Here is a 25,539-nt window from a genome sequence, read left to right on the forward strand (position 1 = left end):
ATATTTGCAGCCAGACATGGATTTAGGTGGAACATGGGGGAAAGCAGTAATGAGTTTTCATTCAGGTATATCTAGTAGAGAAGTCAGGAACTTGCTAGAAAAATGGAGATCCAGGTTGAGTTTTATTTAGAAGTATGACAAATTCTAGTGTTTTAATGATAATTGAAGGCATAGGTGTGGTTGAGAGTCCTCAAAAAGAAGAACCTTAGAGTGAAAAAAAAGTGACAGTGGATTAGAATCCCAAGAAATAGGACCTCAAGAAATACCAACATATAAAAGATGGGCAATACATGCCTATTGTGAAGGCATTTCAGAAGGAGTTTAGAGATGTGTGACACCTTGGTAATGGTAAACTTAAAGAATCGAATACAAAAAATAATGCTAGCTGTCATTATTATTTCTGTTCTTTACTCTTCAACTAATCACATGAACTAATATGCTTTGTCTTGCTGAGTGTCATGTCAAAGGTACAACAATTTAAAAAAAACAGAAGTTAAAGGATCATCTTTCTAACAAATGTCAGCTCAACTCCAGGAATAGAAGACACACAGGTAGGTTTTTATCCCATTATTAACTCAAGAATAAATTTTCCAGTACTACTATGTGCTTGTGTGGATGATGTGGAGGTGAAGGGATTGGTCCCCACACTCAACATGCTTGCCTTAGTATGTAAAATAAACATCACAGGCCGGGCACAGTGGCTCACACCTGTAATCCCAGCACTTCGGGAGGCTGAGGCAGGTGGATCACCTGAGGTCAGGAGTTCGAAAGCAGCCTGCCCAACATGGCGAAACCCTGTCTCTACTAAAAATACAAAAATTAGCAGGGGAGTTGAGAATAGAGAAGTGATCACAATGAGGTAAAAATGGGCCAGGGAGAGCTTACAAGAGAAGATGAGTTTTTTAATACAATATAGTCAAAGATGTAAAACAGAAGGTTTTGCTGTAAAATGAAAAGAGCCCGAAATCCAGGTTCTAATCCTGCTACCACCTCTGCTAGGTAATCCTGGACTAGTCCTTTAACTTGCCAGTGTCGCTCTGTTCTCCAGGAACCTGCAAGCAGCAACCACACAGGGCTTGGAAGGGAGAGTGGCTGTTCTCCACACACACCCGGTTGACTTGTTCCAGGTGCTTCCAACAGGTGATTTCTCACCGAGCCTGAGCCAGGAGTCAGGGACAAACAGGAAGGTTGCCCTTGCCTCTCCATGCTAGGCAGAACAGGTGTGTGCGCGGTGGACTCCGGTTCAGTCGTTCTTTTTCTTTCTTTCTTCTTCTTCTTCTTTTTTTTTTCTTGTGTTTGACGGGATCAGATGGTTCATTTCCAAAGAGAGACAGAGAGAACTGTGTCTTGTTTAGGAGCAAGAGCCTTGGAGTAAGACTTGTGCTTAAACTCTGGATTTGTTTCTTATCCCCTGAGTGACCTTTGGCAATTTATTCCACCTCTCTAAGCCTCAGTCTTTGTTACCTAAAAAATTGGGATAAAGATACGTATCTCCTATGGCATGTCGCGGAGATTATGATAATGTGCACACCCCCGAGCCCGGTGCCGGGCACACGGTGGCTGGTTCCAACAGAAATCTGTGGGTGGAACGCAGGCTAGTCATTGTGATGAATAACATCGAGGAGAGGGAGTGGACCTACACATGGCAGTCCCCTTCTTCCCCAACCGCTGCCAGGCAGACAGCCAGCGTCCTAGAACTTAAAGGACTTTTCGATGGGTGGAACCTGGGCCGAGTGGGCTCCCTGGCGCGGACGGAGGCGGGGAACGCTGGCGGGGGTCTACCCCTCCAGCCACGGGAAGGTCCGTGGGCTCCCCTGCCCGGGCTGGGCCGGTCCCCGAGCAGAGAGAGAGGCTGGTCCCCGGCCCCCGGCGTCCCGGGGGGCAGGTTCTGAGGCGGGAGCCAGGGAGAGAGAGGAGGGGCAACCGGGGGAATTTCCCCGCCTCTCTCGCTAGTTCCATAAATCTCCACAGCCGCCGCGGCGGCCCAGCCGGGAAGTGCACAGAGCCGGAGCGCAGCGTGGTGGCACCAGACGCCTCCCTTTCCCCACGGCTTGCTTTCTTTCTTTCAGTTGTGTGGGTTTGTGAAGCCTTCCCTTTCCCTCCTCGCTCGGGTGGCTGCCCCAGCCTCGCAGCCCGGCCGCCGCTCCTCCTCCCCGGGGCCGCCGCCCGCCCTCGCCGCTGCCTGCTAGCTGCGCCGGGACTCGCAGGAAGCGAGAGCCCCGCGGCTCGGCTCGGGCTCCGACTCCGACTCCGATTCCGACTGTCAGCCCCGGGGCCCGCGCACCCCGGCCTGCGGGCGCCCCGGCTCTCGGAGACGCCCTCTGCGCCGCGGGGGCCGTGTGGGCGCCGGGCTCCGGGGACCGCTCGGGCGGCCGCCTCCTCCCCCCACCGCCGCCGAGCCCTGCGATGGTGGCCGCCCGCGCTCCCGCGCTGTAGCCGGGCGCCTCCTAAGTTTAGGAGCCGCCGCCACCGCGACGCGGAGCCGAGCCTGCAGCAGAGGAAGAAAGTTTTGCGGGGTGCGCCGAGCGGGCCCTGGGCGCACCTCCCGCGGCCCGCTTCCCCGCGCCCGGAGCCCGTCGGCGGGGAGTTGGGGGAGGCAGCATGGCCCGCCAGCCGGAGGAAGAGGAGACGGCCGGGGCCCGGGCGCTGCGGCCGCCCCTCTGGCTGCTCTGCCTGGTCGCGTGCTGGCTTCTGGGCGCCGGGGCCGAAGCCGATTTCTCCATCCTGGACGAGGCACAAGTGCTGGCGAGCCAGATGCGCAGGCTGGCGGTCGAGGAGCTGGGGGTCGTCACCATGCAGGTAAGTGGCCCCCGAGCTGGCCAGATATCTCGCCTTTCTCCTTTGCGCAAAGCCCCATCCCACTCCCCGGTACAAGTCCCCTGGACTGTGTGCATCGGCTCCTTGCATGCACAGAGCCCGGCTTCCCGTCGGACCCCTCTGTCCTCTGTACAGACCCCCTGACAATACACCAACTCTTCTTCCATGCACTCGTCTACCCCTGCCCTTCTCTTCTGCAGAATCCCCTGCCCTTTGCACGGAACCCACTTGACCCTGCACAGCCCCGCTCTTCTGAGTACCAGCTCCTTCATCTCGTCAAGGATTCTTCAGTTTCCTCGCACCTCTTTTCTAATTTGCACCCATTTCCCATGCAGGCTTGTTTTCACCCTGCCACCCCTGCAAACTCCCCTCCCTCTTTGTGTCCCCATCCCAGAGCAGCCAGCCCCGTCTGGCTCGGACGATTTTCCGAACTCCCCACCCTACCCCCTTGACTGCGTCCTCGCGTCCCCCCGACCGAGGCGCACCGATGGGCGCTGGGAGGGAAGGCGCCGCAGCGTACGCAGCTGCCCCGGGGACACCTAGGTCCCGGCGGAGAGCGGCCCTCCGAGAGGGCTCCGCGCTCCTTTCCCCGCCCGGGAGCATGGGGGGAGGGGCTGGCCTGGTAGATTCCCGGTAGACTCCCGACTCTAATCCTGCTGGGGGACTCTTTTTGTTGCTTTCCGCATATCCTGCCGTGGTTTGCGTGTTGTCTGCTGTATGATTTTTGTTTCGTGTGTGCCTTTTTGGGTCGAGGAGAAAGGGAGCAAAGTGAATAAGGTTCCCATTTCTCCAAATTGTTTATCATGTCCGTCCTCCTCGGGAGAGGAAGGGGGAGTAACAGAAAAACTGCCCGCAGCTAGTAAGGAATCCTGATGATGTTACTCACGACCAACAGTAGTAAAAATTGCTGAACACCAACCACCTGGAGATTCTTCCCCGCTGTTATTTTAATCCACTTGGCCATAAAGGCCCACTAGATTAGGAGAGGTTGAGATGACATTCCCAGCCTGAAACCTTTGCTATAACATTCTTAGATAAATTAACACCATTCTCTTATACATTCTAACAATCATGGGGATGAATGTGGTCTTCGAAAGATCGAAGTTTCCAAGAATGCGTTCTTGGAATAGGTTTCTGATTTCCATCCTACTGTGACCACTCCTTCCACCTCCCACCGGGAGAGGTGTTTAAGTCACTTTTGGGATTTAGGTTTCTTACTTCTTTCTTCTTCCTCATCCTCCTCTTCTCTTTTTTTCTACCTTCTACTTCCTCCTTCTCCTCCTTCTTGTTCTCCTCCTCCTTCTTTTCTTTTTCCTTCTTCCTCCTTCTTTCCACTTCCCCACACCAGTGTAATTGTAACCCACGAGGTTACAATTTTCCTGAGGCAAGTTCCACAGACCTTTTCTACTGTAGGGAAAGACCACTGGGATTATTTTTAAGGGTGACATTGAGGACTGAAGAGTGGATGGATTTTGAAAGGTAATTTTGCATTTATTTGCAGACACCCGGCCCTGAAGTGCAACGGAGTTGGGTTTTCTTGATTTGCATAATAATAGATAAGCTTTTAAGATGCATCATTCAACTATGCCGATCTTTCAGGTTCAGATTCAGTTGCAATTTTGTCCATATGCATTTTCTGATTTCTGATTATTGCTGAGTTCTTAGGAGTGAAGTGACTTTTAGAAAAGATGGAAAACTAGGATTAAAAAAATAGTGGTGAATGTTTCCATTCAGAGCACAAACAGAATTGTAGTTTTGCATTGAGGCACCTCTTTTAATAAAGGAAACTTAATATATTGGAGTTATGGACTCTGCCTGTAGGATTTGTAGGCATTTGCCACCTTCACTCCATCACTAGGGCCGGACAAGAAATCTTAGGATTCTCCCCTACCCGCCCCCCCCCCACCCCGCCCCATGCCTTTTCCTTGTAAGCTAAGGACTGGCTTTTTCTGAGATGCTGACAGCCGTTTTACTGTTTCTCACCCAGTCCTTGACAAAAGGTGAAATTGGATCCCAACACATTGTCATTCAGGTAGGGATCCTAAGCAAATGTAGTTTTAAAAGGCTTCCCTGTTGAAAAAGAGACACTTCGAAAAAAAGCTCTGATCGGTGGGGGGTTTGTGCCCAAATGGCCCTTTATCTCCTCCCAACTGGCCTCTTTCTAACACCTTTGCAACCTCATTGTGGAAACGGACCTCCTGTGGACAGGGTTTTGTGTGGCAAAATGTGAAGTGGCTTCTCTCCTTTTTTGAAAGGAGACACACATACTGTATTTAAATTCTACTTCTTGAGCTGTACATTGATCTGCCACTTGCTTCTATCTGGGAAAATTGCAGAAAGTGTCTCTTTTTAATTTAGTTAGACTAGTTTAAAAAAAAAGTCGAATGCAGGTTAGATTTCTGACCTTAGAACAAAGATTTTGAGCCCCACATTCTCATCTGTAAACCTTTGGGATTTGTTCAGTGGCTCTGAAATTATGTGGGTTTAGTTACCTAAAGCGTAGGTTATATAGCCCTCCCTGCAGCATGTTGGATTTTCTAGATGTGGAGCTAATCTGTTTTTCAGAGGTAAGCCTCACGTAGGCTTTAAGGTCTGACTTCCTACGGAGATGATCGGGGTGTGGGTGGAGGGGGGACAGTTGTGTCTCTTTGGAAAAGAATGTCTTCCCTTGCTTAAGGGATTGACTCCTTTCATTTGACCTTGGCGTTCTGAGCATAGTACAGGCCTTTCAGGACAGCATCTCACTTTATGAGAAATGTTCCATAGGTCTCTTTATATGTAAAAAGTCAATGTTCAGACTTTTATATGGCTTTTGCTGCTGAAATTCTTGAAAGACAATTGTAAAGTTTGAGAAATTACAAAGTAGCCCTCAAACCAGGCCTGCTGTTTTGCAGTATTTCGAGTGGCAGCACTTACTGCTTATAAGGAGTTGCAAGGGGGTAATTTTACAAAAACAGAAACCTAGCCTTCTTTCAGCACCATAGTTTCCCATGACGTAGTTTTTGTACTTGCTGATAGGGAAGACAGTTTGAAAAGCATCTATCTTGAAGATTTTCTTGGAAAATTCTCCAGTGGGGGCTGCCTACTCATGATTTTTGTTGTTCCTTTTCAATAATGGACAAACTGTTTTAAAAAATCTTTAAATAAGTTGTGCCAACCAATTTAGCCAGTGCTCTGGGAAAGCTGTCACTGAATACTGTTCCCCTGGCAGCAGACATCATACATCATGGATAAAAGTCAAAAACCTAATCATCATCTCCTCACTGGTCTGGTGCAGAGGAACCATGGTGGCGTTGAGGTCTGGGAGCAGTAAGTGGCTGTGTCCAGGGAGACATGTTTTTGCCTATTTATTCGTGTAACAAGTTTTTATCAAGCAGTATCTTGGAGTGGAAAGAGCCCCACATTGGGTAGGTAGAGACCTGGATTCCAGCTCTGCCATTTGCAAGATGGGTGATTTTTATCCGTAAAATTGAGGATGGTGATTCTTCCTCAAGATTTGCTCTGTGAACTTAAAGGAAATAGTGCGTGTAAAGGCATCTGTTAATGTTAAGCTGGGATGGAGAAATATTGATGGATGTGGTTGTTCTCAAATGGAGAAATAATTATTGAAAGCTTACTGAGCATGGAGCTCTATGCTGGGTATTCAGGGGATTTTTTACAAGGACATATTCCAGCACAACTCCTTAAGGAGTTTACATTCTGGAGGAGGAGATAAGATTGCACAGGTAAACCAGCTAAATAACAATGCCTGCTTGTTAGAAGGCATATCTGGCTCTGGGAGCCATTTCGCCAGGCACTTATAAGGCCCATTTAACATTATAGGACAATACAGGCTTCCTAACAGCAAGGGCCTGGCACATGGCCAGTGCGCCTGCCTTAAAGTTAGCCCAACTCTGCTGGGCTGGGCACACTTACTATGAACTTGGCAGACAGAGCAGCAGGTTGGTCAGACAGCTGCTGGATAGGGCCTGGGAGGGAGGGAGGAGCAGTGTTTCTTCCAGTCAGGGCAGAAGAAATACCAGAAGCAAGAACTGGAGCTTCAACTCCAATTGAAGAAAAAGCAGCAGCTAGAACAGAGGCGTGTTCAGGAACTGAAGGGCTCATCTGGGGCAGAAGTGTCAAAGATATAAAGCAATGTTGTAAATAGTGACTACAGCTGAAAGTAAAGAGCAACCCTTCTTTGTATGCAGTAAAACAGCAATGCACTAAATTCATTATTCCTTTTTTTTTTTTTTTTTTTTTTTAAGAGACAGGATCTTTGCTGTGTTACCCAGGCTGGAGTGCAGTGATGTGATCATAATTCACTGTAACCTCAAACTCCTAGGCTCAAGCAATCCTCCTGAGTAGCTGAGACTACACGCGCATAGCACCACACCCTGCTAATTTTGTTATTTTTTGTAGGTATGGAGTTTCACTGTGTTGGCCAGGCTAGTCTTGAACTGCTGGCCTCGAGTGATCCTCCCACCTTGGCTTCCCAAAGTACTGGAATTACAGGTGTGAGCTACTGTGTCTGTCCTGCATTATTCATTTTCGCATATATCCAACAAACTTTTGGGGAGCTTCTGCTCTATGAAGGGTCTTGGGTTAGATTAAACTGGCAGTCAAAGGTGACTAAAGCCTGGCCCATGCACTTAATCTCTCAACCAATGATGGAAATAGACACAAAAAGAGGCATTATGATACAGGTGGTTAGCGAGAGGCATAGAGGCGTTACACTGCAGTAGGTTAGCGCAGTGGTACAGAGAGAAACAGGATATTGTGGGAGCATAGAGGAGCCTTGCCCAAGCCCCTTTGGTGAAGTCAAAGAAGTTAGCTACTTCTCCCTTGTCCTTTTCAGTGAAATGTCCACATACACAGGCCAGTCCTAAAAGCAGGAGCAGCTGTTGCTGCTGCTGCTTCACACATGAAGGGTAGCCAAATCAGTAGTTCATCAGATGTTTCTGATTCCTTTGGTGACACTGGACAAGGTAGCTGGTGTATCTTGAATACCTGAACAGGACTCTGACTCCTGTGCCCCTTCGTATGGCTCCCATGTTTCATTTCTTTGGCCATTATCCTAGAGCTTCTGTGGTTATTGGACATAAACATCTTGCTGGCTCTATTGTAACTGCAAGCTGGTTTGCAGTCATGTTTGGTAAGATGTGTAATTTCCTCTAAATCACATGCATCATGATAGGACAGGGCTGGTTTAGAATGATTTGAATGTGTAAATTATACAATATAGAACATTTTCGAAGGAAAAATCACCTGTATATGCAAATAATGTGGTTTGATTCTATGCCTTGTGTACCATATAAGCCTTAGTGGAAAAACTGCTGTGTTGTTTTCTTTTGAAAATGGATATTTAGAATAGAAGAAAACTGACCATTGACAGACGGATGACTCTGAGTTGAACTTGTCAGGAATTAGCCCAAGAAAAAGCATGTTGAATGACTTCTGATAAACTGTCTCTGTTGTGCTTAGCACTTCCTCGACTTCCTTCTCACTAATGCCTATCTTAGCTGGCCTTATTCCTTATGCTTATTATGTTTTTCCTGCCAATAGTACTTGAGTCTGGAAGGGCTTGGGGGAGGGAGTGGAGATGGTTTTACACTTCGTAACATGTTGGTGCTATTTCTGGTTGCTGCTTGAGGAGTTCCTTCCTTGAGCTTAAGTGGACTTGCAGGCAGGAACCTTGCAGAACTCTGGAATTTTAGTATTAGATGGAGTGGGATTTATTTTAGGTATGCTTGGACCTTGGAGTAAGAATTTATTGAAAGTCAAAATATGAAGGGACAACAGGGACAAGAATTTTGACTCAGCCAGTTGGTTATTAACTGTGTAACTTCTGGCATGTTATTACATCACTCTGAACTTCAATGTCTTTGCATTTCATGTAGCTGATGGTGGGAAATATACTTTAAAGGATAACCAAGTGTCTAGCTCAGGGCTTCAGGTAGGAGCAGTCAATAAACAGAAATATACATGTGAGAGCAGTTCATTTAGCGCCAGGGCACAGAACCTGGAAGGTAGTAAACATGTAGCTCCTGAGCCTGAAGGAAACTGAAATCTAATTTGTAGACCTGCAGATTTCAATATGGTCAATCCTCTGCCCCCAGGTTTTTAAGATATGGTTCACAGACCTTTGGATGTGGTGCAAAACCATGCTTGGGGCTTTCTGAAGAAAATGCTAGACCTGGCTAGTCATCGTTATTTCTTTAAACTACAAAGATTTAAAAACATATACAAAGGTAAATAAAATAGCATATGAATATCCACATACCTCTCACCCAGCTTAGACAGTTATTAACTGATGGTCAGGCTGGTTTCATTTCTACCTCTGCCTCCACTTGCTCTTCCCTCAGATTATTTTGAAGCAAATTCCGGATATCACATAATTTCATCTATGACATTTTTATTGTATCCTTATTTAATTTCTATATTTGTAATGTTTTATAATATATATAATATATTGGTATACTAGTGTATAAAATTTACAATTGACAAATAGATATAAATATTTTGGAGGTTGTTTAGGCTACACTTTTTAACAATGATGTGCCTGAATAAAACCGTTGCTGAGTCTCCTAGAGTTTTGCAAATTCGCTAATACCTTTGCCCAGCAAATTCCCCAGCCTTCCCGATGTAATGCCAAGCTTCTTTGGGGAAGCTCCTCTAGGTCTATCCCTAATTGTGCTGTCTGGCCCTCGATTTCATGCCTGGGTTTCCCCACAAGACTGGGAGGGTCCTTGTTTTTCTTAAAGGCTGGCATGTAGCCTAGGCACACAAACTGGACTGCTGCAACATGAACCACATCTACTGCTTGTCCCTGTTCTCTGCCTCTTCCAGAAGACACAAGAGTCAGAAAAGGACCAAGCAAGATAGCTGTAACTGGGAGAGAAGACAGGCAGATTGAAGAGGAAGAGCTGGACTAATAAACGGTATCTTCTGATCAGTCTGTCAGCAAATATTCATTGGGCTCCTCATTACACAGAGGCTGAGAGTAATAGGACATCTAGTGCCTTGCCCTAAGACCGCAGAGCTCTGTCATATCCAGAGAGGCTAAACCAACTTGGATGGCTCAAGACAATATAGAAATAAATGCTAAAATATGGGAACCCTGAGTACACCCAGGGTTGCTATATCGAATTCGTGTTTCTAGAGGTCAGTTAGACAAAACGAATGAAGTGGACCAGGTGTAGGTAAGCAGGGAGTGGTGTTGGATGTTGTAAGCTGGAGGGCTGTGCCAAGGCTGAAGGGGGGCAGGACCACTCAGCTACTCTGTTGCCCAGTAGCCATGTGGGTCCAATGTGGTCACATGACTGTTTTTTATGAGAAGCTGGGTGTCTGTTTTTTCCATAAAATATCTTTAAATTTTTGGCAACTAATTCAGTTTAAAAAACAAAAACAAACAAACAAACAAAAACACACACACACCATGTGGGCCAAACCAAACATGTCTGCAGGCTGGATAGGGCCAGAGGCCACCAATTTGCAGTGTCTGGGTTAGGATTATTCAGCGGATTCCAGAAAGAAAACGCAGGGGTTGTGTGCTGGTTATGGGGAGGCTGATTTATTTGTGATACAAAGAAGAACTTTCTGATAGAAGAGTTCTAGAATGGATTGCTTTGAGAGATGAACTTGTCATCATAATGACTTCAACAAGATGAAGGTTTACTTGGTGCCAGGCACTATGTTAGGTTTGAGATACCTACCTGTCAGTTAATTTCTGAGGTAATGAATGTTATGAGAGGCGTTTCGGGATGCTTGGAGAAAGTGTCAGGGATGTTAACCTATTTAAGGGCACAGAGGGATTCTGGCAGGCCTCCCTGAGAAAGTGGAATGAAGTAGGAGTTGGTTAGTCAGAGTGGACTTCCCAAAAGGCTCCTTTTTGAGGAAAAGCGTAGCACCTTTGATGAGTGGAAAGATGGCATTATGGTTTTGGAGTTTAGAGAACTAGTTGGAAGAAAGGGCATAAATAGAGGTGGGAGAAATAGGCAGAGGTCAAGCTGGGGGGTGTTTCTTGGATCCTTCATGTCAGTAAAGACTTGTGACATGGCAGGCAGCAGAACACTCAACTCACACTGGCAAGAAAGGAAGCTACTGCCCTATGCAATTGAAGTGTCTGGGGTAGATCTTTGGGCAGGACTGGATTAGGGCTCAAAGCATGTGGCCAGTACGCTGTTTTTGTCTCTTTGCATGCCTACTTCTTAAATAGGTTCTCCCCTCTATTTCAGTATGGCTGGCAGTAGCTTATCAATGTTTAAGTTGGGAACTAGCTGCTGCTTGTGCCTAAGTTCTTTGTATTTGGAGGTGAGGTGCTCTGAGGAGAAGAAACAAAAATCTGGAGAAAGCTTAGAACCTAGAAAACTCAGCCAAAGTGTCTTCAGACTCAGACGCTGTTCAGCAGTCACCGGTTGCCAAGGCCTGCTACATTTCTGGGTTCTGCCTCCCCAAGTTTAGTTCGATCCTGCAAGGTGGACTCCCTGCTTCTGGTCCAAAGACAGGCTGGCTGCCCAGCGGTCCCTCCTGTGGAGTTGTGCAAATCCAGGCTTAGCAGACCTGCCATTTCTCCCTGACCTCTCAGATCTACAGATCACTGGCTGCTATGAGAACAGGGATGGACCAGAGAGAGAGTCAAATCTGCCCCGCTTGTTTTACAAATGTTCATTTTACAGAAACTGAGACCCAGAGAGGAAGTGGCTCTCTGGAGATCATACCAGTAGTAAGTGATAGATTTAGAACTCATGTTTTGGTTTTAGTCTCTCATTTTTTGACCCTTTTCATAATAATATACTGTGGGAGCCCCCCTTTCCCCCCATTTTTCTCTTAGAATGGAAAAGGAAACTTGACATAGTAGTATACATTCCTCTTCTGAAAAGCAAGTTTGACTTAATGATTGAATGGCTGTGAACTTAAAGCTGATGGTCTAATTTGACAGCTGACTAGATTTTTAAGTTGCTAAATACCTAGAAGTCAGTGAGTCAGTGAAGAAAGTTAAAAAATTCTTAGACTTACTAGAATGTTGTTGGATTTTTTTAAGTGCAAACTTAACTGGTCAATAACTATCATTGTGAACCAGTACCATTGAAGCATTTTTTTTTTTTTTTCTGAAAAGGTAAGTTATTTAAAAAATACTTTAGAGGAGGAATGACTTTGTTTTGTGTTTGTTTATGTAAAAGCCGCAGAAGAAAATTCTACCTGTAATTTTCAGGTAAAGTTCTATTTAGAATTGGATTTTGTGACCTACCTCTCTCTCCCTAGTCATTAAGGGGATATGAAGTTGTTTCTTTCTCTCTGTCTCCTTTTATTTTGTGAAAATTGCAATAGGATTACTACTTTGGAGGAATGGTTCATTTAATGTGATGATGAAACAAACTAAATGTCGTTTAAATGTTTCTTTACCTTGCCCTCTTTTTTTCTGAGTTCAAAGGTAGCTTTCTGTACTTCAGATGTACACAGTCAAATGATTTCCGAGTTAATTATCATTTGAAAAGTTCCAACACCTAAATACCAGAGCGGGGAATGTAAAAAGTAGCTTATCGTCCATATTTCTCTGGAAATAGTATGCTTTACTGTAATTGTAGAGGGGAAGCCAGGGGAGTAAATTCTTATCTTGTACATGATAATGTCTTGGTTCTCTTCCAACCATAACAGTTATTATAAAGATGCAGTCAAAGCCCAAAACGGCAGCCCTTTTTTTTTTTTTTCTTGCTTCCCCTTGGATTTTTATTTTATTTTATTTTTGCATGGAGTATTTTTAAAGATATTCAAGGCCCTGGTGGAAGGACAGTGAAAATCGGCAAACCAGTGAAAATGAATCTGAATTTTTAATTAGGCTTTGAGTTGTTTCTTCAAAGTGTGGAGACATCATTAGTGATGTAAGTCTTGTTGCATTAGCAGAGACTGACATTTTACTTCAAACGCAGAGAGTGCAGCTGTCCTGTGCAGATAAAAGTCGCCAAGTATGGAATAGCAAGGTGGATTGGTAGATAATTAGCTGTCCCACATTACTGCAGTGTGGAAGAAGCCTGCCAGTCATGGGCAGGAAGGAGGAATTATTAGCAGGAGAAAATCCAAGTGTGTCATAAAGCAATTTGGAATCACTTCAGCTGTGGCTGAGCTGATAAGGCGCATGTTAAGGAAAAACACAAACTGAGTCTAGTTTATGGTGGCCAACTTTTCTTGCTTTCTTTTTTAAAAAATCTTAATTCAAAAAACGAATTGCTAGAAATTAATGATCTATAAATATGCTGAAATATAGATTCATCAGTCTGCCTTGACTCTGTATATAAAAATTTAACCAGCTTACAGTAGTTTTATTTCTATGTCACTTGAAAATAAGGTGAGGATTCTATATAGGAAAAAAAAAAATGTTACAGAGAAGCCATGAACCCATGGCAATTACTGTGCTGTGTATTACCATTAAAAGATATTTGAAAAAGAAAATTGGAAGTATATCATCTCCGATATAAATATATAGTATTTATAAATTGTTTCAGGATATTTTCATGTCCATTTTACTGGTAGCATATGCCTGTATATTTAAATATTTTAAGAGTTTTTCTGTGATCACTGCATTCATTTCTAAGGGACTAGAGGTGTAGAAAGACCTGTTGGGTTTCTTGTCCATCCTCTATCATTTGCTAACTCACATGAAACTTCATGGGACTTTTTTCCCCCCACTTGGATTACTCCATGTACCTCTGCCAGGATACTGGCCTTCTTTGTCCTAACACAATCCGCTTTAATGGATTGGCTCTCTCTAAAGCCTATATTTCTCATGACATCCCAAAGACAGGACATGCTGAAATGGGTTCCTTTCCATGTTCTGCTTGGTGGTGCCTGAATAAGAGCTGTCCTTGGCCACTGCAGGAGACAGCCAGTGCTTTCTGCCGCTTGTTCTACTCCCTTTCTAGGGAACTGTTAGTCACCGAGTTGTTGCTGCCCTGAGTGGTTTTGGGGAAAAACCTGGAGAACATAGATTGGGTTGGTTGGTTGGTTGGTTTTTTGTTGCAGTCTTGGCTGTTTGATCCAGAATTGGCTTCACTGAACCATTTGTGAAAAGGGGAAATTTGCCACTTCTGTAGTCTTCGGGGGGTTAGCCTGTGTGCTAATTATGAACCAAACACATTTGTTAGGAGTGTTTTAAACTTGAGATAGTATGATTTCAGATGACCATGAAAGAGGCAAATATATTATTTGCACATATTCAGATAAAAAAATGTAGGCAAGAGTTACAAGCAGTAAAACATCCTGGAGACGACTTATTAGAGCATGAGCTCTTGCAGGAAAGAACACAGAACACAGGAAAGAACACTGCGTAGTCCTGGTGGTTACCCCTGTCTGTGTCACATTATGAGGACTCAAAAATTTCTAGACCACAGACATTGCCCAGCAGCCTTTAAATGGTAGACTTTGTAACTTTTTAGTAGTTACTGTTACAAATTTAGCTTTTACTACTATGTTTAATGTGTCCATTTCATTACTTTAGAATTACTATGAAATGTCTAGGGTCTTTATCTGCTACTAAAGATTAAGAACGTTTCAGGTGAGTAGAAGTATCTGCTACAGTATCAAGCACATTAGGACTTTAAGTAGACTCTAAGTATTAGTTGATTCTAATGTTTAATATAGTCAACTAGAGAAAGTTGGGCTACATTTAGGAATGTAAAAAATACAAAAATGATTGTGTACTTGCAAACTAATATACATGGATCTACTTTATCCTAGAGGTTAGAGTTCATTAGTTAATTCACTTCACAAATCTTTATTGAACACAGACGGTGTGCCAGGTATTATGCTTGGATTTGAGTTTATGTTGTCACAAAGAGAGAGACATGATTCCTACTGTTATAAAATATGCAGCCTGCTAGGTGAAATAGACATTAAACAAATAATCTTACAAATAAATATACGTTGTAAATTTTGAGTAATGTTATGAAGGAAATATGGGGCCTTTAGAAAGAGTACCAAGGGCAGGCTGGGCTGGGTGTGGTGGCTCACTTTGGTAATCCCAGCACTCTGGGAGGCCGAGGTGGCAGGACCCCTTGAGGCCAGGAGTTGAAGACCAGCATGGGCAACATGGTGAGACCATGTCTCTACCAAAAAAAAAAAAAAAAAAAAAAAAGTGCCAAGGAGATATTTTAGAAATGTAAGTCAGATATGTCATACCTCTGCTTAAAAGTCCCTAAAGGTTCTCATCTGACTCAGTACAATCCTGAATTACTGGTGGCCTTCGCAGCTGGATGTGATCTGGCCCCTTCCACCTTTGTGACCTTATCTTTTACCTCCCCTCCCCCTTGCATATAACTCTGTTCTTTCAGCACTCTAAGCACATTCCTGACCCAGAACCTTTGAACTTGCTGCTCCTCTTGCTTGAGAACAGCAAGAAGTATCCTTGCCAACCCTCTTTGAAACAGCACCTCCCTTGCCCTTCCTCATTGTTTCCTACCCTGTTTCTTTTAGTGTTCGTCATGCCCCCTAACCTCTCACAGGTAAGCACTGTATTGTTCAATGCTATATTCCTGTAGAATGGTGATTGGCTCTTAGAAGTACTCAGTAAATCATTATTGGACAAGGGTGAGCGGGAGCGACAACTCTAAAAGGGAATCTGAAGCAGTGATGGAAAGGAGGAGCCAATCAGGGGAGGGGCTGGGGGCCAAGCAGAAGGAGGAACCAATCAAGGGAGACGTTGGGAGGGGACATGGCAGAAGGAGGAGCCAACCAGGGAGAGGTTTAGGGGGTCTAGCATTCCAGCAGAAGGAAGAGGCTTTGTAGAGATCTTGAGAGACAGGACCTTGGTGTAGTTTAAAAACTGAAAGAAAGCCACGCGGCTGACGGCATATGAGCAGAAGGGTGGTGCTAAGGGAGCAATTTGGATTCTTATTCCTCGTCAATTCAGGTATATTTCCCAGTAACTCTTTTAGTCGTGGCCAAAAGTGTACAGTTCTGTGGCATTAAATACTTTCATATTGTCGTGCAACCGTCATGACCATCCATCTCTAGAACTTTTTCATCTTCCCAAACTCTGTACCATTGAATAATAATGCCCCATTCCACCCTCTCGCCAGTTCCTAGCAAATCACTGTTCTACTTTCTATCTCTCTGAATTTGGCTACTCTAGGCACCTCATAAAAGTGGAATTAAACAATATTTGTCCTTTTGTGACTGACTTATTTCACTTGGAATAATGTCTTCGGGGTTCATCCATGTATAGCATGTGTCAGAATTTCCTTTCTTTCTAAGGCTGAATAATATTCCATTGTGTGTATATGCCACATTTTGTTTATCCGTCCATCCATCAATGGACAGTTGACTTGCTTCCACCTTTTGGCTACTGTGAATAATGCTACTATAAACATGAGTGTACAAATATCAGTTTGAGTCTGCTTTCAGTTCTTTTGAGCATATGCCCAGAAGTGAAATTGCTAGATCATATGGTAATTCTGTTTAATTGTTTGAGAAACTGCCATACTGTTTTCCATAGTGGGTGTACCATTTTAAAACTTTCCCACCAGCAATGCACAAGGGTTCTAATTTCTTCCCCTCCTTACCAGTACTTGTTTTTTGTTTGGTTTATTTGTTTTACAGTAGCTATCCTAATGGGAGTGAAAATACACACTTTTTGTTGAAGTTTCATGAATTTTGAAAATGCAGTCATGTAACCAACACCATAGTCAAGATATACAACAGTAACATCGCTCCCCAAAATTATCTGATGCTGCACCTTTATAGTCAGTCCTTTCCCCACCTGAAACTCCTGGAAACCATCGATATATTCTCCATATCTATAGTTTTGCCTTTTCCAGAAAAGGATAAATGGAAACATTATGATATGTATTTTGAGTCTGGCATCTTTCATTTAACACAGTGCATTTGATATTCATCCATGTTGTATGTATCAATAGTTAATTCCTTTTTATTGCTGAGTACCATTCTATTGTACAGATATGCCACAGTTTGCTTATCCATTCACCAATTAAAGAACATTTGAGTTTTTGGTAGTTTTTTGTTTTGTTTGTTTTGCTTTGAGACAGGGTCTTTCTCTGTCACCCAGGCTGGAGTGCAGTGGCATGATCACAGCTCACTGTGGCCTCCACCTCCTGGGCTCAAGTGATCCTCCCATCTCAGCCTCTTGAGTAGCTGCGACCACAGGCATGCACCATCATGCCCGGCTAATTTTTGTATTTTTTGTAGAGATAGGGTTTCACCATATTGCCCAGGCTGGGAGTTTTTTGATGTTTCAAATCTACTGTTAAACATTCAGGGTTTAATAGTGGTTTTGGGTTGAATATAAGTTTTCATATTTCTAGGGGTGGAATTACTATGCCATATGTTAAGTGTGTGTTAAACTTTATAAGAAACCGCCAGTCTGTTTTCCAAAGGGGCTATATTACTTTGTTTTCCCACCAGCAATGTATGAAAAGTCCTGGTTGCTCCACAGCCTCACCACAACTTAGTAGAATCTGTCATTTTAATATTAGTCATTATAAAATGTGTGAGGTGGTATCTCATTGTGGTTTTAGTGAATATTTCTCTAATGAACAATGATGCTGAGCATTTTTTTCATGTGCCTATTTGCCATTAGTGTATCTTTTTTGGTGAAATATCAAAACCTTTGCTAATTTTAAATTGGGCTGTTTATTATTGATTTTTAAATAATTTAGTGATTTTTATTAAATTTGTCGCATTATGCAGTGAGCACCACTATCTGGTTTTATAACATTTCCATAACCCAAAAAAGTTTTCATATATTAATTTATTGTCGAGTTTTGAGAGAGCGTGCGCGCTCACACGTATGTATTCAGACATGCTTTTTATGTTCGGGATGAGAGACGAATTCTACTACTACAAATTGGTTTTCTTTCAAATGACATTGTTCTCAAAGGAAATTTGCTTTTATTGTTTAAATAATAATGACATCCAGGATTAGAAATAATAAAGTGTAATCCAGGGTATATACAAATCTTCAAGAGAGCTGTGGGTTTTGCAGTTCTTGTTTGCAGCTAAAAACAAAGCATTATTTAGGATTTTTGGATCAATGTGGCCTGCGTAGAATCTTGGGCTTAGTCAGTCAGTCAATCTGTAAGAAACTGTAGATTGAACTTCTGTTATGCACAAGCACAGCTTTGGGAGCTGGGACTGCCTTTGAGGAGCTTACATTCTTATAAGAGGGAGATAAATATTTAAACATGTAAACGCTAAGTACAGGTAATGTTGAACCCTGACCAGTTCTGTGAAGGACATAAAGTAGGTTAACATGGAGTTCAAAGAAGGCCTCTTGGGGGTGCTGCTATTTGAATGGAGGTGTGAATGATGATTGGTAGCAGCCTGGGAGGACCTGTTGTAAGGAATAAAGCATACAGAGACCTGTGGAGGGAAGGAGATCAGTGTGTGTGAAGGGCTGAACAAAGGCGCTGAAGAAAATTGGGAATAAAGGAAGATGAGTGAGGATAGGATCACTATGGAGAACAAGTTTGGATTTTGTTCTAGCTGAAATGGGAAGCCACTGGAGGGTTTTAGGCACAAGAACAAGGGAGTTGGCTTTTGCTTAGAAGGATCCCTCTGGCTGGTTCCATTTCTTTCTTTCACTCTCTTGGCTCTATCACCCTCTGGCTGTCAGTTTATCCTCAGGCTCGTTTTGCCTGTAGTAAAATGAGTGCAGTGATGCTAGGCTTCCCAGAGGTACAGGACACTCTTCAGGAGAAGAGGGCATCTTTCTCCCCCCTAGGCTTTGAAGGATGGCTTGGGCTCACTCTGACTGGACCTTAGTGGAATACAAGAGAATGGGATTACATTAGTTTATGCCAGTCAGGACCTACTCCTGCAGCCTAAACCTCCTAGAAGTGGGTTGATTCTACTCACATTTTATGACCTACACAATCCAGTGATTTGGATAGCAGAGAGGTGACACCAATATTTACTACAATTATCGCTGTTACCATTCCACTGGCAGTAGAATACAGGGAATGATTTTGATCATTTTGGCTAGTGTCTTGGTTATGCTGGACCTCCTCTTTTTTTGAAAAAAAAAAAAAGTAACTGATTATCTACTTAGCACCTGCCATACCTAATTTCAAGAGAGACATGAAACATAGGAAGTGCATGGTGGTGTTACATCAACAATAGTGCTTGGAACTGCTTAATTCATTTGGTTAGTAGGAGAATTCAAATCAATTGGTTTAGAAGGCAATTCTAATACTTTATATATTTGAATATAATTTCAACTTTTTGTAAGGTGATGTGATTGTGGTTTGGAATTGCCCATGTTGGTGGGATTTACATTTTATAAACATATTATTACAGATACAGCTTAAAAACATAATATGTTTTATAGATAGAACTGGGTTTTTAAGTAGCTGGTGGTAGATGCTTTTATGATTTGTGTTTTGTAAGTTTCAGTTCTTTGACCATCTCTGTTTGTCCATCTCTAATTTCTGGTTGGCTATGTCTGTTCTGTGATGATACTGAGAAAAGTTACAAAGAGAATTGCTACTTTTGGATGTGGTTTTTAAACAGCCTGCAATCATTTCATCTAGTTAGTGAAACTAAAATACATGATTTTTATAAATGATTTTTGAGAGGTTTGTAGTTACCAAAACAAAATCTACTCTGGACAGTTATAGAGGAGTCATTGTACAGAGAATCTCATTATGACATAGTAAAATATTATTAAGGAGGTAAAGCATGAAAAACATCCTTTTTGAGTTTATTTTCCTCATAAAAGTTTGTCTTCTATTTGATGCAAATCAAGATTGTATAGGACTTGCAGGTAACCTGGTAAATTTCTTGTTGAATTTTCATTTAGTGTTTTTGCTCATAAATTATTGAAGTGAGAGTATTGTGCTACTATTTCCCAAAATGTCTGACATTGAATGAAGAGGTGGGAGGTCTACTAACATAACAACATGTTCCTCCATTATTCTTTCTTTCAATACACATTGTGCATACAACCTGCCAAGTTGTATGTCTTATCCAGTGAATTCAGGTATCTTCCATTTCATTAGAATTTGACTTTTATACACTGATTCTCTTAGTTACAAGACTGAGATCAAAATTGTGTAGATAAACATTGAGCTATTCTTACTTTTATCATCACATTAGAATTCTGTAAATGCCTTTTTCCTCAAAGCATTCACATCACTGTAGAACACCTTTAAAATATTAGAAATGATTCTCATGTTGAAACAATTTAACCAGGAAAATTAAGTGAATGAGAAACTAAATAATTATTTAACATATATTTAAAGTCTGTTACTAGCCAGGTAGTCTGGTAGATACCTAGGATAGAAAAGTCAACCAGATACAGCCCTGTTTTCCTGGAGTGAACATTCTACTGGGGGATTAGTTAGTAAGCAGGCTGGGAACAGCAGGGGATGAGGGTCAGCTCCGGGAAATCATGGGAAATTGTTCATAAGCAATGGTGGAGATTTTTGCTTGATGGATGCCCATGGGTCATGTTCCCTGGAGGACTGTGTTTGAGGGATTAAGTATTTTTAAGCTAGTCTGTCCCAAGCTATATTTCTTATTTATGGCATTTTTAGACAGCCCACGAGTGGCCTGTAAACAATTACTATGCTTCATTCTTCCTCTGTGTGTTTTCTATAAACCTTCAACTTGGTTTTTTATTTCCTTCTTATAACTGAGCTGCCAGTTGCCCTGAGACTTTTTCCATTTTCCACTCTCCCAGGACTGCCCTGCCAGGAATGCTTACCTTTGTAGGCTTTGTGGATGTGCTTTTGAAGGAGTTGAGTCCTCCAAACTAAAAGCCATTTTTAAGTAGTGCAGAGACCTTCCCCAGAGGAGGCGAGAGATATGGACAGTTCCAGCAATCCCCAGTTTACAAAGAGTCTGGCTTTCAATGCTCATTTCAGAGTCTGTTGTCTGGAACAACATTCACCTAGAAGGGTTATAAAAGCAGACCCCACTCTCAGGCCAACTCACAAAAGCCTGTTTAGGAGAAATGGGATTTTAATCCAAGCTCTCTTGCTATCCTTCTGAACCTCAGGTTTCTTACTGTAAAAATCAGGGCTGTTTCCACCATTGTTGTACAGTTAAATGAGATGAGGTTTGTAAGAATATCTAGCACAATGCCTGATGCCAGAGGTCTCAGGAAGTGTTTGCTTTTTCTTCATGTGAGGATATGTAATGCTAAGTCTTCAGAATTTTGTACTCTACTCCCCACTTCTAGATTTGAGCAGCCAGGAAGAGTCCTGGTTGTGTGGGGATAATAGATGGGGAGGATGTTATTAAGGACGAGGAAAAGGGGAAGTGTTATAATATTATTAGTTCCTATTTATTGAGCATTTACTATGCATTGCATACCATGCTAAGCACAGGTAAGTATTGGCTATTATTACCTAACTCATACATACCCCAGTGGACCAAGCTGGATGTCAGAACGTCCATTCCTAATTACCTTAGCCAAAGGGAGTGGTGCAAAGGTACCTAATTCCCTTGGCCAGAGGTACAAATAGCTCTACCTCAGCCCCTGCCCACTTTCAATGATGACCCTGTCCACTGATCAGGAATAACTATTTGGGGATATTTTTGTCTGTCACTAAGCAGTTTCAGCAAAAAGGAAGATATTTTTCAAATTCCCAAAGGGCAGAAGCAGCCCTCTCTCTGGTACTGCAGGTCTGACTGGGCATGGTTTCCTCTTGAAATGTCTCCTTGTGATGTTATAACTTAAAAGATGGAGGGCTGTTTGATCCAAGCCCAGGATTTGTTGGCTACAGGGTTTTCGTTAATAGAAAACATTCATGCACCTCTAGGGGGGAGAAATTAAAGCACATACTTCTTCCTGTTTGACCTTCGAACCCTTGCCATTTACATCAAACACTTGCTGGGAGAGAAAGCTAATTTAATAAACTGTGATAGCTTCTTCTCTAACAAGCCTCATTTTAAACTTGGCATTTTCTCCTCAAGCTGATGAGTTGCCGTCTTCTCAGAAGATGTGTGTACCCTTCAGACATCTGAGGGGAGAGAATGTACTTTGTGGGTGGTGCAATGCTTTGCTAACATCATGTTCTCCCTTCAGTGAGTTTCAAAAATATCTCACCTTTTAAGAACAATCACGAAGGAGTCATGCAAAGGGAGAGTGACTTGGCTTCAGCAAGCCTCAATTTCTTGATTTGTAAAATAGGGATTTTACCCTACCTCAAAGGGTTGTAGTGAAGACCAAAAGCAACAATTTATATAAAAGTACTTCGTATCATGCTTTTTCAGTTATAACCTTTTATTCTCAGGGAAGTCAGCAAATGCTGGTGGGAACATAGGTGCAGAGCAGCAACATTTTCTCTCTTCAAACATGGACTGAAAATTCTTGCCCTTTAATTTGCAGAAAACCCCCATCCTATGGGGTTCTCGTGTAAAAATTAAAAGATAAAACTCTAGAAAAATCTTTGCTTAAATAACTTTTAAAAAGTAAATAATTTAATCTGCCTAAAATCTAGAGACCAGTATGATATGACTGTAATACTAACAATGTCTAAAATTTGTTACCCTGCTTAAATTTGTGCAAGGGTTGCTCTCAAATGGTCCAAACTATAAACATGCAGTCCATGAATGCCAAGGTCCCTCTATAGAGTAACTGACCCAAAGCACTGGGAAAAGAAGTACCTTTCTTCAAGGACTGCTTCCTCTCCTTTTTTTTTTTTTTTTTTTTTTTTAAAGAAATGGTCTCCCTCTGTATTACTCTGTTTTTACACTGCTATAAAGAATTACCTGAGACTGGGTAATTTATAAAGAAAATCAGTTTAATTGACTCACAGTTTTGCATGGCTGGGGAGGCCTCAGGAAACTTACAATCATGATGAAAGGCAAAGGAGAAGCATGGCATGCCTTACATGGCGACAGGAGAGAGAAAGAAGAGCAAGGGGGGAAGTGCCACACTTTTATACCATCAGATCTCGTGGGAACTCAAGAACTCACTATCACAAGACCAGCATGGGGGAAATCCACCCCCATGATTCAGTCACCTCCCTCCAGGACCCTCCCCTGACACATGGGAATTACAATTTGACATGAGATTTGGGTGGGGACACAGATTCAAACCATATCACCTCTGTTGCCCAGCTCGGCTCACTGCAGCCTTGACTGTCTCTCATGCATAAGTGATCCTCCTGCCTCAGCCTCCTGAATAGCTGGGACTACAGGCAGGCACCACCATGTCTAACTAATTAAAAATTTTGTTTTTTGTAGAGCCAGGCTCTTACTATCTTGCCCAGGCTAGTCTCAGACTCCTGGACTCTAGCAGTCCTCCTACCTCAGTGTCCCAAAGTACTGGGATTACAAGTGTGAGCCACTGCATCCAGCCTTTATTATTATTATTATTATTATTAATAAAAATTAACAGTGAGACACTACCTTTGCTGTGTTGAAATCATATACTGTACTTGATTTCCTGAAAGTATCTTTCACTAGTGTTCTTTCTTGACAAAAGATGGTTTGAAACTGGAACTTCCCTCAATATTTCTGTATGAATTTTAAAATATTTCTGTATGAATTTTTTAAAAGCTTTTTTTTTTAAAAAAAAAAAGAAATTTGGAATAAAAGGTGAAGAAAAACATTGTTTTCATCTAGGTAGCATTATTCATTTGGAAAAAAGAAGACAGTTGAAGAAACTATTCTATATCTGCAGTTTAAACAACCTATATTTTGGAGATGTTTTATCCTTAGCAAAAGGCTAGTGGAATTCTTTATTGCTTGAAGAATAAGGCCACTTGTATAACTTGAGAAAAATATGGGGAAGGATGACCTTTATTCTGATAGCATGGAGTTGGGTCCCCCTATTGTTTTCTTAAAACAAACCGTTGACCAGCAGCTCTGGCCTCCATGTCCCCTTTGGCCTTTGTCTGTGGGTACATTAATGCCACTGGACAAGACCAAATGGCTCCTGGCTTCAGATCTCTCCAGGCCAATCTCACTGGATGAGTTTTCCTGCTCATCACATTCCTTCTTGGAGATATACTCCTCCCTGTTCTGACACTTCATCATATGCCACACGGAAACAATAAGCTCCAGGTGCCCAACAGCGCTGTGCCGTTACTCTGCTTATCGTTAGAGTTAACGTCAGTATGAAAGACAGCACTGCCACTGGAACTGCCTGGGCTTCCTCTCCAGTTATTTGTCTTCTGGCACAAAGGTGATTATCAGATCCATTTTTTCTTAGCCTAGTTTAATACTGGCGAGTCGTGGAGGACATGTTGATGTGAAGAGAACAGGGAATTTATCCCTGAAAATTCAGCTCTGACATAGCCTTCTCTAGAAAGATGCCTGTTTTCTTACACCTAAGCTTGGGTTGCCCTTGTGAGATACTTAGCAGTAGAGACTACATCTGCTTTCCCTGAATCCATACCTTCAATAGTGCCCAGGCCAAGACTAAGCCCTCAGTAAGTGCTGAAGGAATGAATGAATGAATTTGGAAGGAAAGACTTGGGGCTCCACTTAATCTCTCTGGGTCTCTTTCCTGACTTGTAACACAGGAGTTGTTAATATCTGTGTCACAGAGCTGTCGTCACATCGAATGAAATGTCTCTAAAATCCCTTTGTGAACTGGGAAGTCGTTTGCGTATCTTACAAGTGTTTGGAAATACTTTTTGAGTGAAAGATTTTTTGTTTTATGGATAGCTAGGTAAATAAAAGGACATTCCATTTAATACTATGGGTAAACTTGCTTTTTGTGTAACTTTAATTATTCTCTAGAAGGAGGTGATCATGAAGAAATAATGAGGTAAAGAGCTGAATCATTCATGAAGCCAGTGTGATGACCCATGAGAGGCTTAATCAATATATAGCCGAGCAGTTCACTTATCTATTTTGAGAAAATGCATTGCACATTTTATTGGAAAATTACTTGTTACATTTTGTGCTTCCTATTTCTAAAGATTTGGGAGACAGTGTGCAAGGTGCATATTACCACACGGGGAACTGTTACACCTCTCTTCTTATGACTTAGAGGAAGAAATATTTTTGCAAGGGTTATGGCCCATAGCTGGACAATATGAGAATGCAAGTGGAGGAAAGGAATTGTGCAGATACCAAATGGCTCAACCCAGGGGTTGTGGCAGCCTCACTGGACAGTTTTGTCTACACCTTCTTTTCCCCAGGGAATTACCAAGAAGAGTGGAGGCCCCCTGCCACTAATTTTAAATCCTCCCTCCTCCCTGCCACACACACCTTTTCTCCTCCCTGCAGTGGATTTACACACATTTTGTGGGGCTGATTTAGTGAGCTCGTGGTTCTCATAATCTCCTTATAGAAGTGTATGCACATTAAGAGGACCTATTTAATAGACACGGCTGCCTCTGTGAAAGAATGCTTTGTGGAAGGGAGCCTTTGTGTATTTCTCCATCTCAACAGTTCCTGGGGCGCTTCCCAAGTCTCTCTGACACCGAATGGCAGAGCTGGGAAGGACCTGCTCCAGAATAATGGGAGGGAGCGGTGGGACGAGGGAGGAGGCGGCCAGCGTTGGAATGTGGAGACCAGGGTATTGGCACTTCAAGAGCTGAGCATCTTAACATTTTCTCTTCTTCTTACCCCCAGCTGGGGACTTTGCATTTGCAATGAGGGCCCCACTACTCTGAGCCCTAGTGAAAGTGGATCACTTTAAGCCCACAACAATGGTGGCTTCTTATCCTCTTAGTTAATGCTTTAAATAACTTTTCTTTTAGACCAGGTAGGGGCTTGTAAAGTGGGACTGTGGCTCTGGCTTTGCCTGGTAAGACACATGAAATTTTC

At 42.8% G+C, this 25,539-nt stretch overlaps 1 protein-coding gene across 4 annotated transcripts in view; it reads left to right on the top strand.

Moving 5' to 3' along the window:
* Positions 1–1,986: 1,986 nt before the first annotated feature.
* Positions 1,987–25,539, top strand: part of CACHD1 (cache domain containing 1) — a 225,073-nt gene continuing 201,520 nt past the window's right edge. Inside the window, exon 1 of one of the 4 annotated variants that reach the window (XM_031669497.1) lies at positions 1,987–2,799. In XM_031669497.1, the coding sequence (XP_031525357.1) occupies positions 2,602–2,799 (198 nt within the window). In that variant the 5' untranslated portion in view covers positions 1,987–2,601. Of the gene's footprint in view, positions 2,800–7,248; positions 10,531–25,539 lie in introns of those variants that run through there. The other 3 variants (XM_031669496.1, XM_031669501.1, XM_021942461.2) reach the window with 3 other exon arrangements.

Source organism: Papio anubis, chromosome 1 (genome assembly GCF_008728515.1).
Source record: "Papio anubis isolate 15944 chromosome 1, Panubis1.0, whole genome shotgun sequence".
Classification (NCBI taxonomy): Eukaryota; Metazoa; Chordata; class Mammalia; order Primates; family Cercopithecidae; genus Papio; species Papio anubis.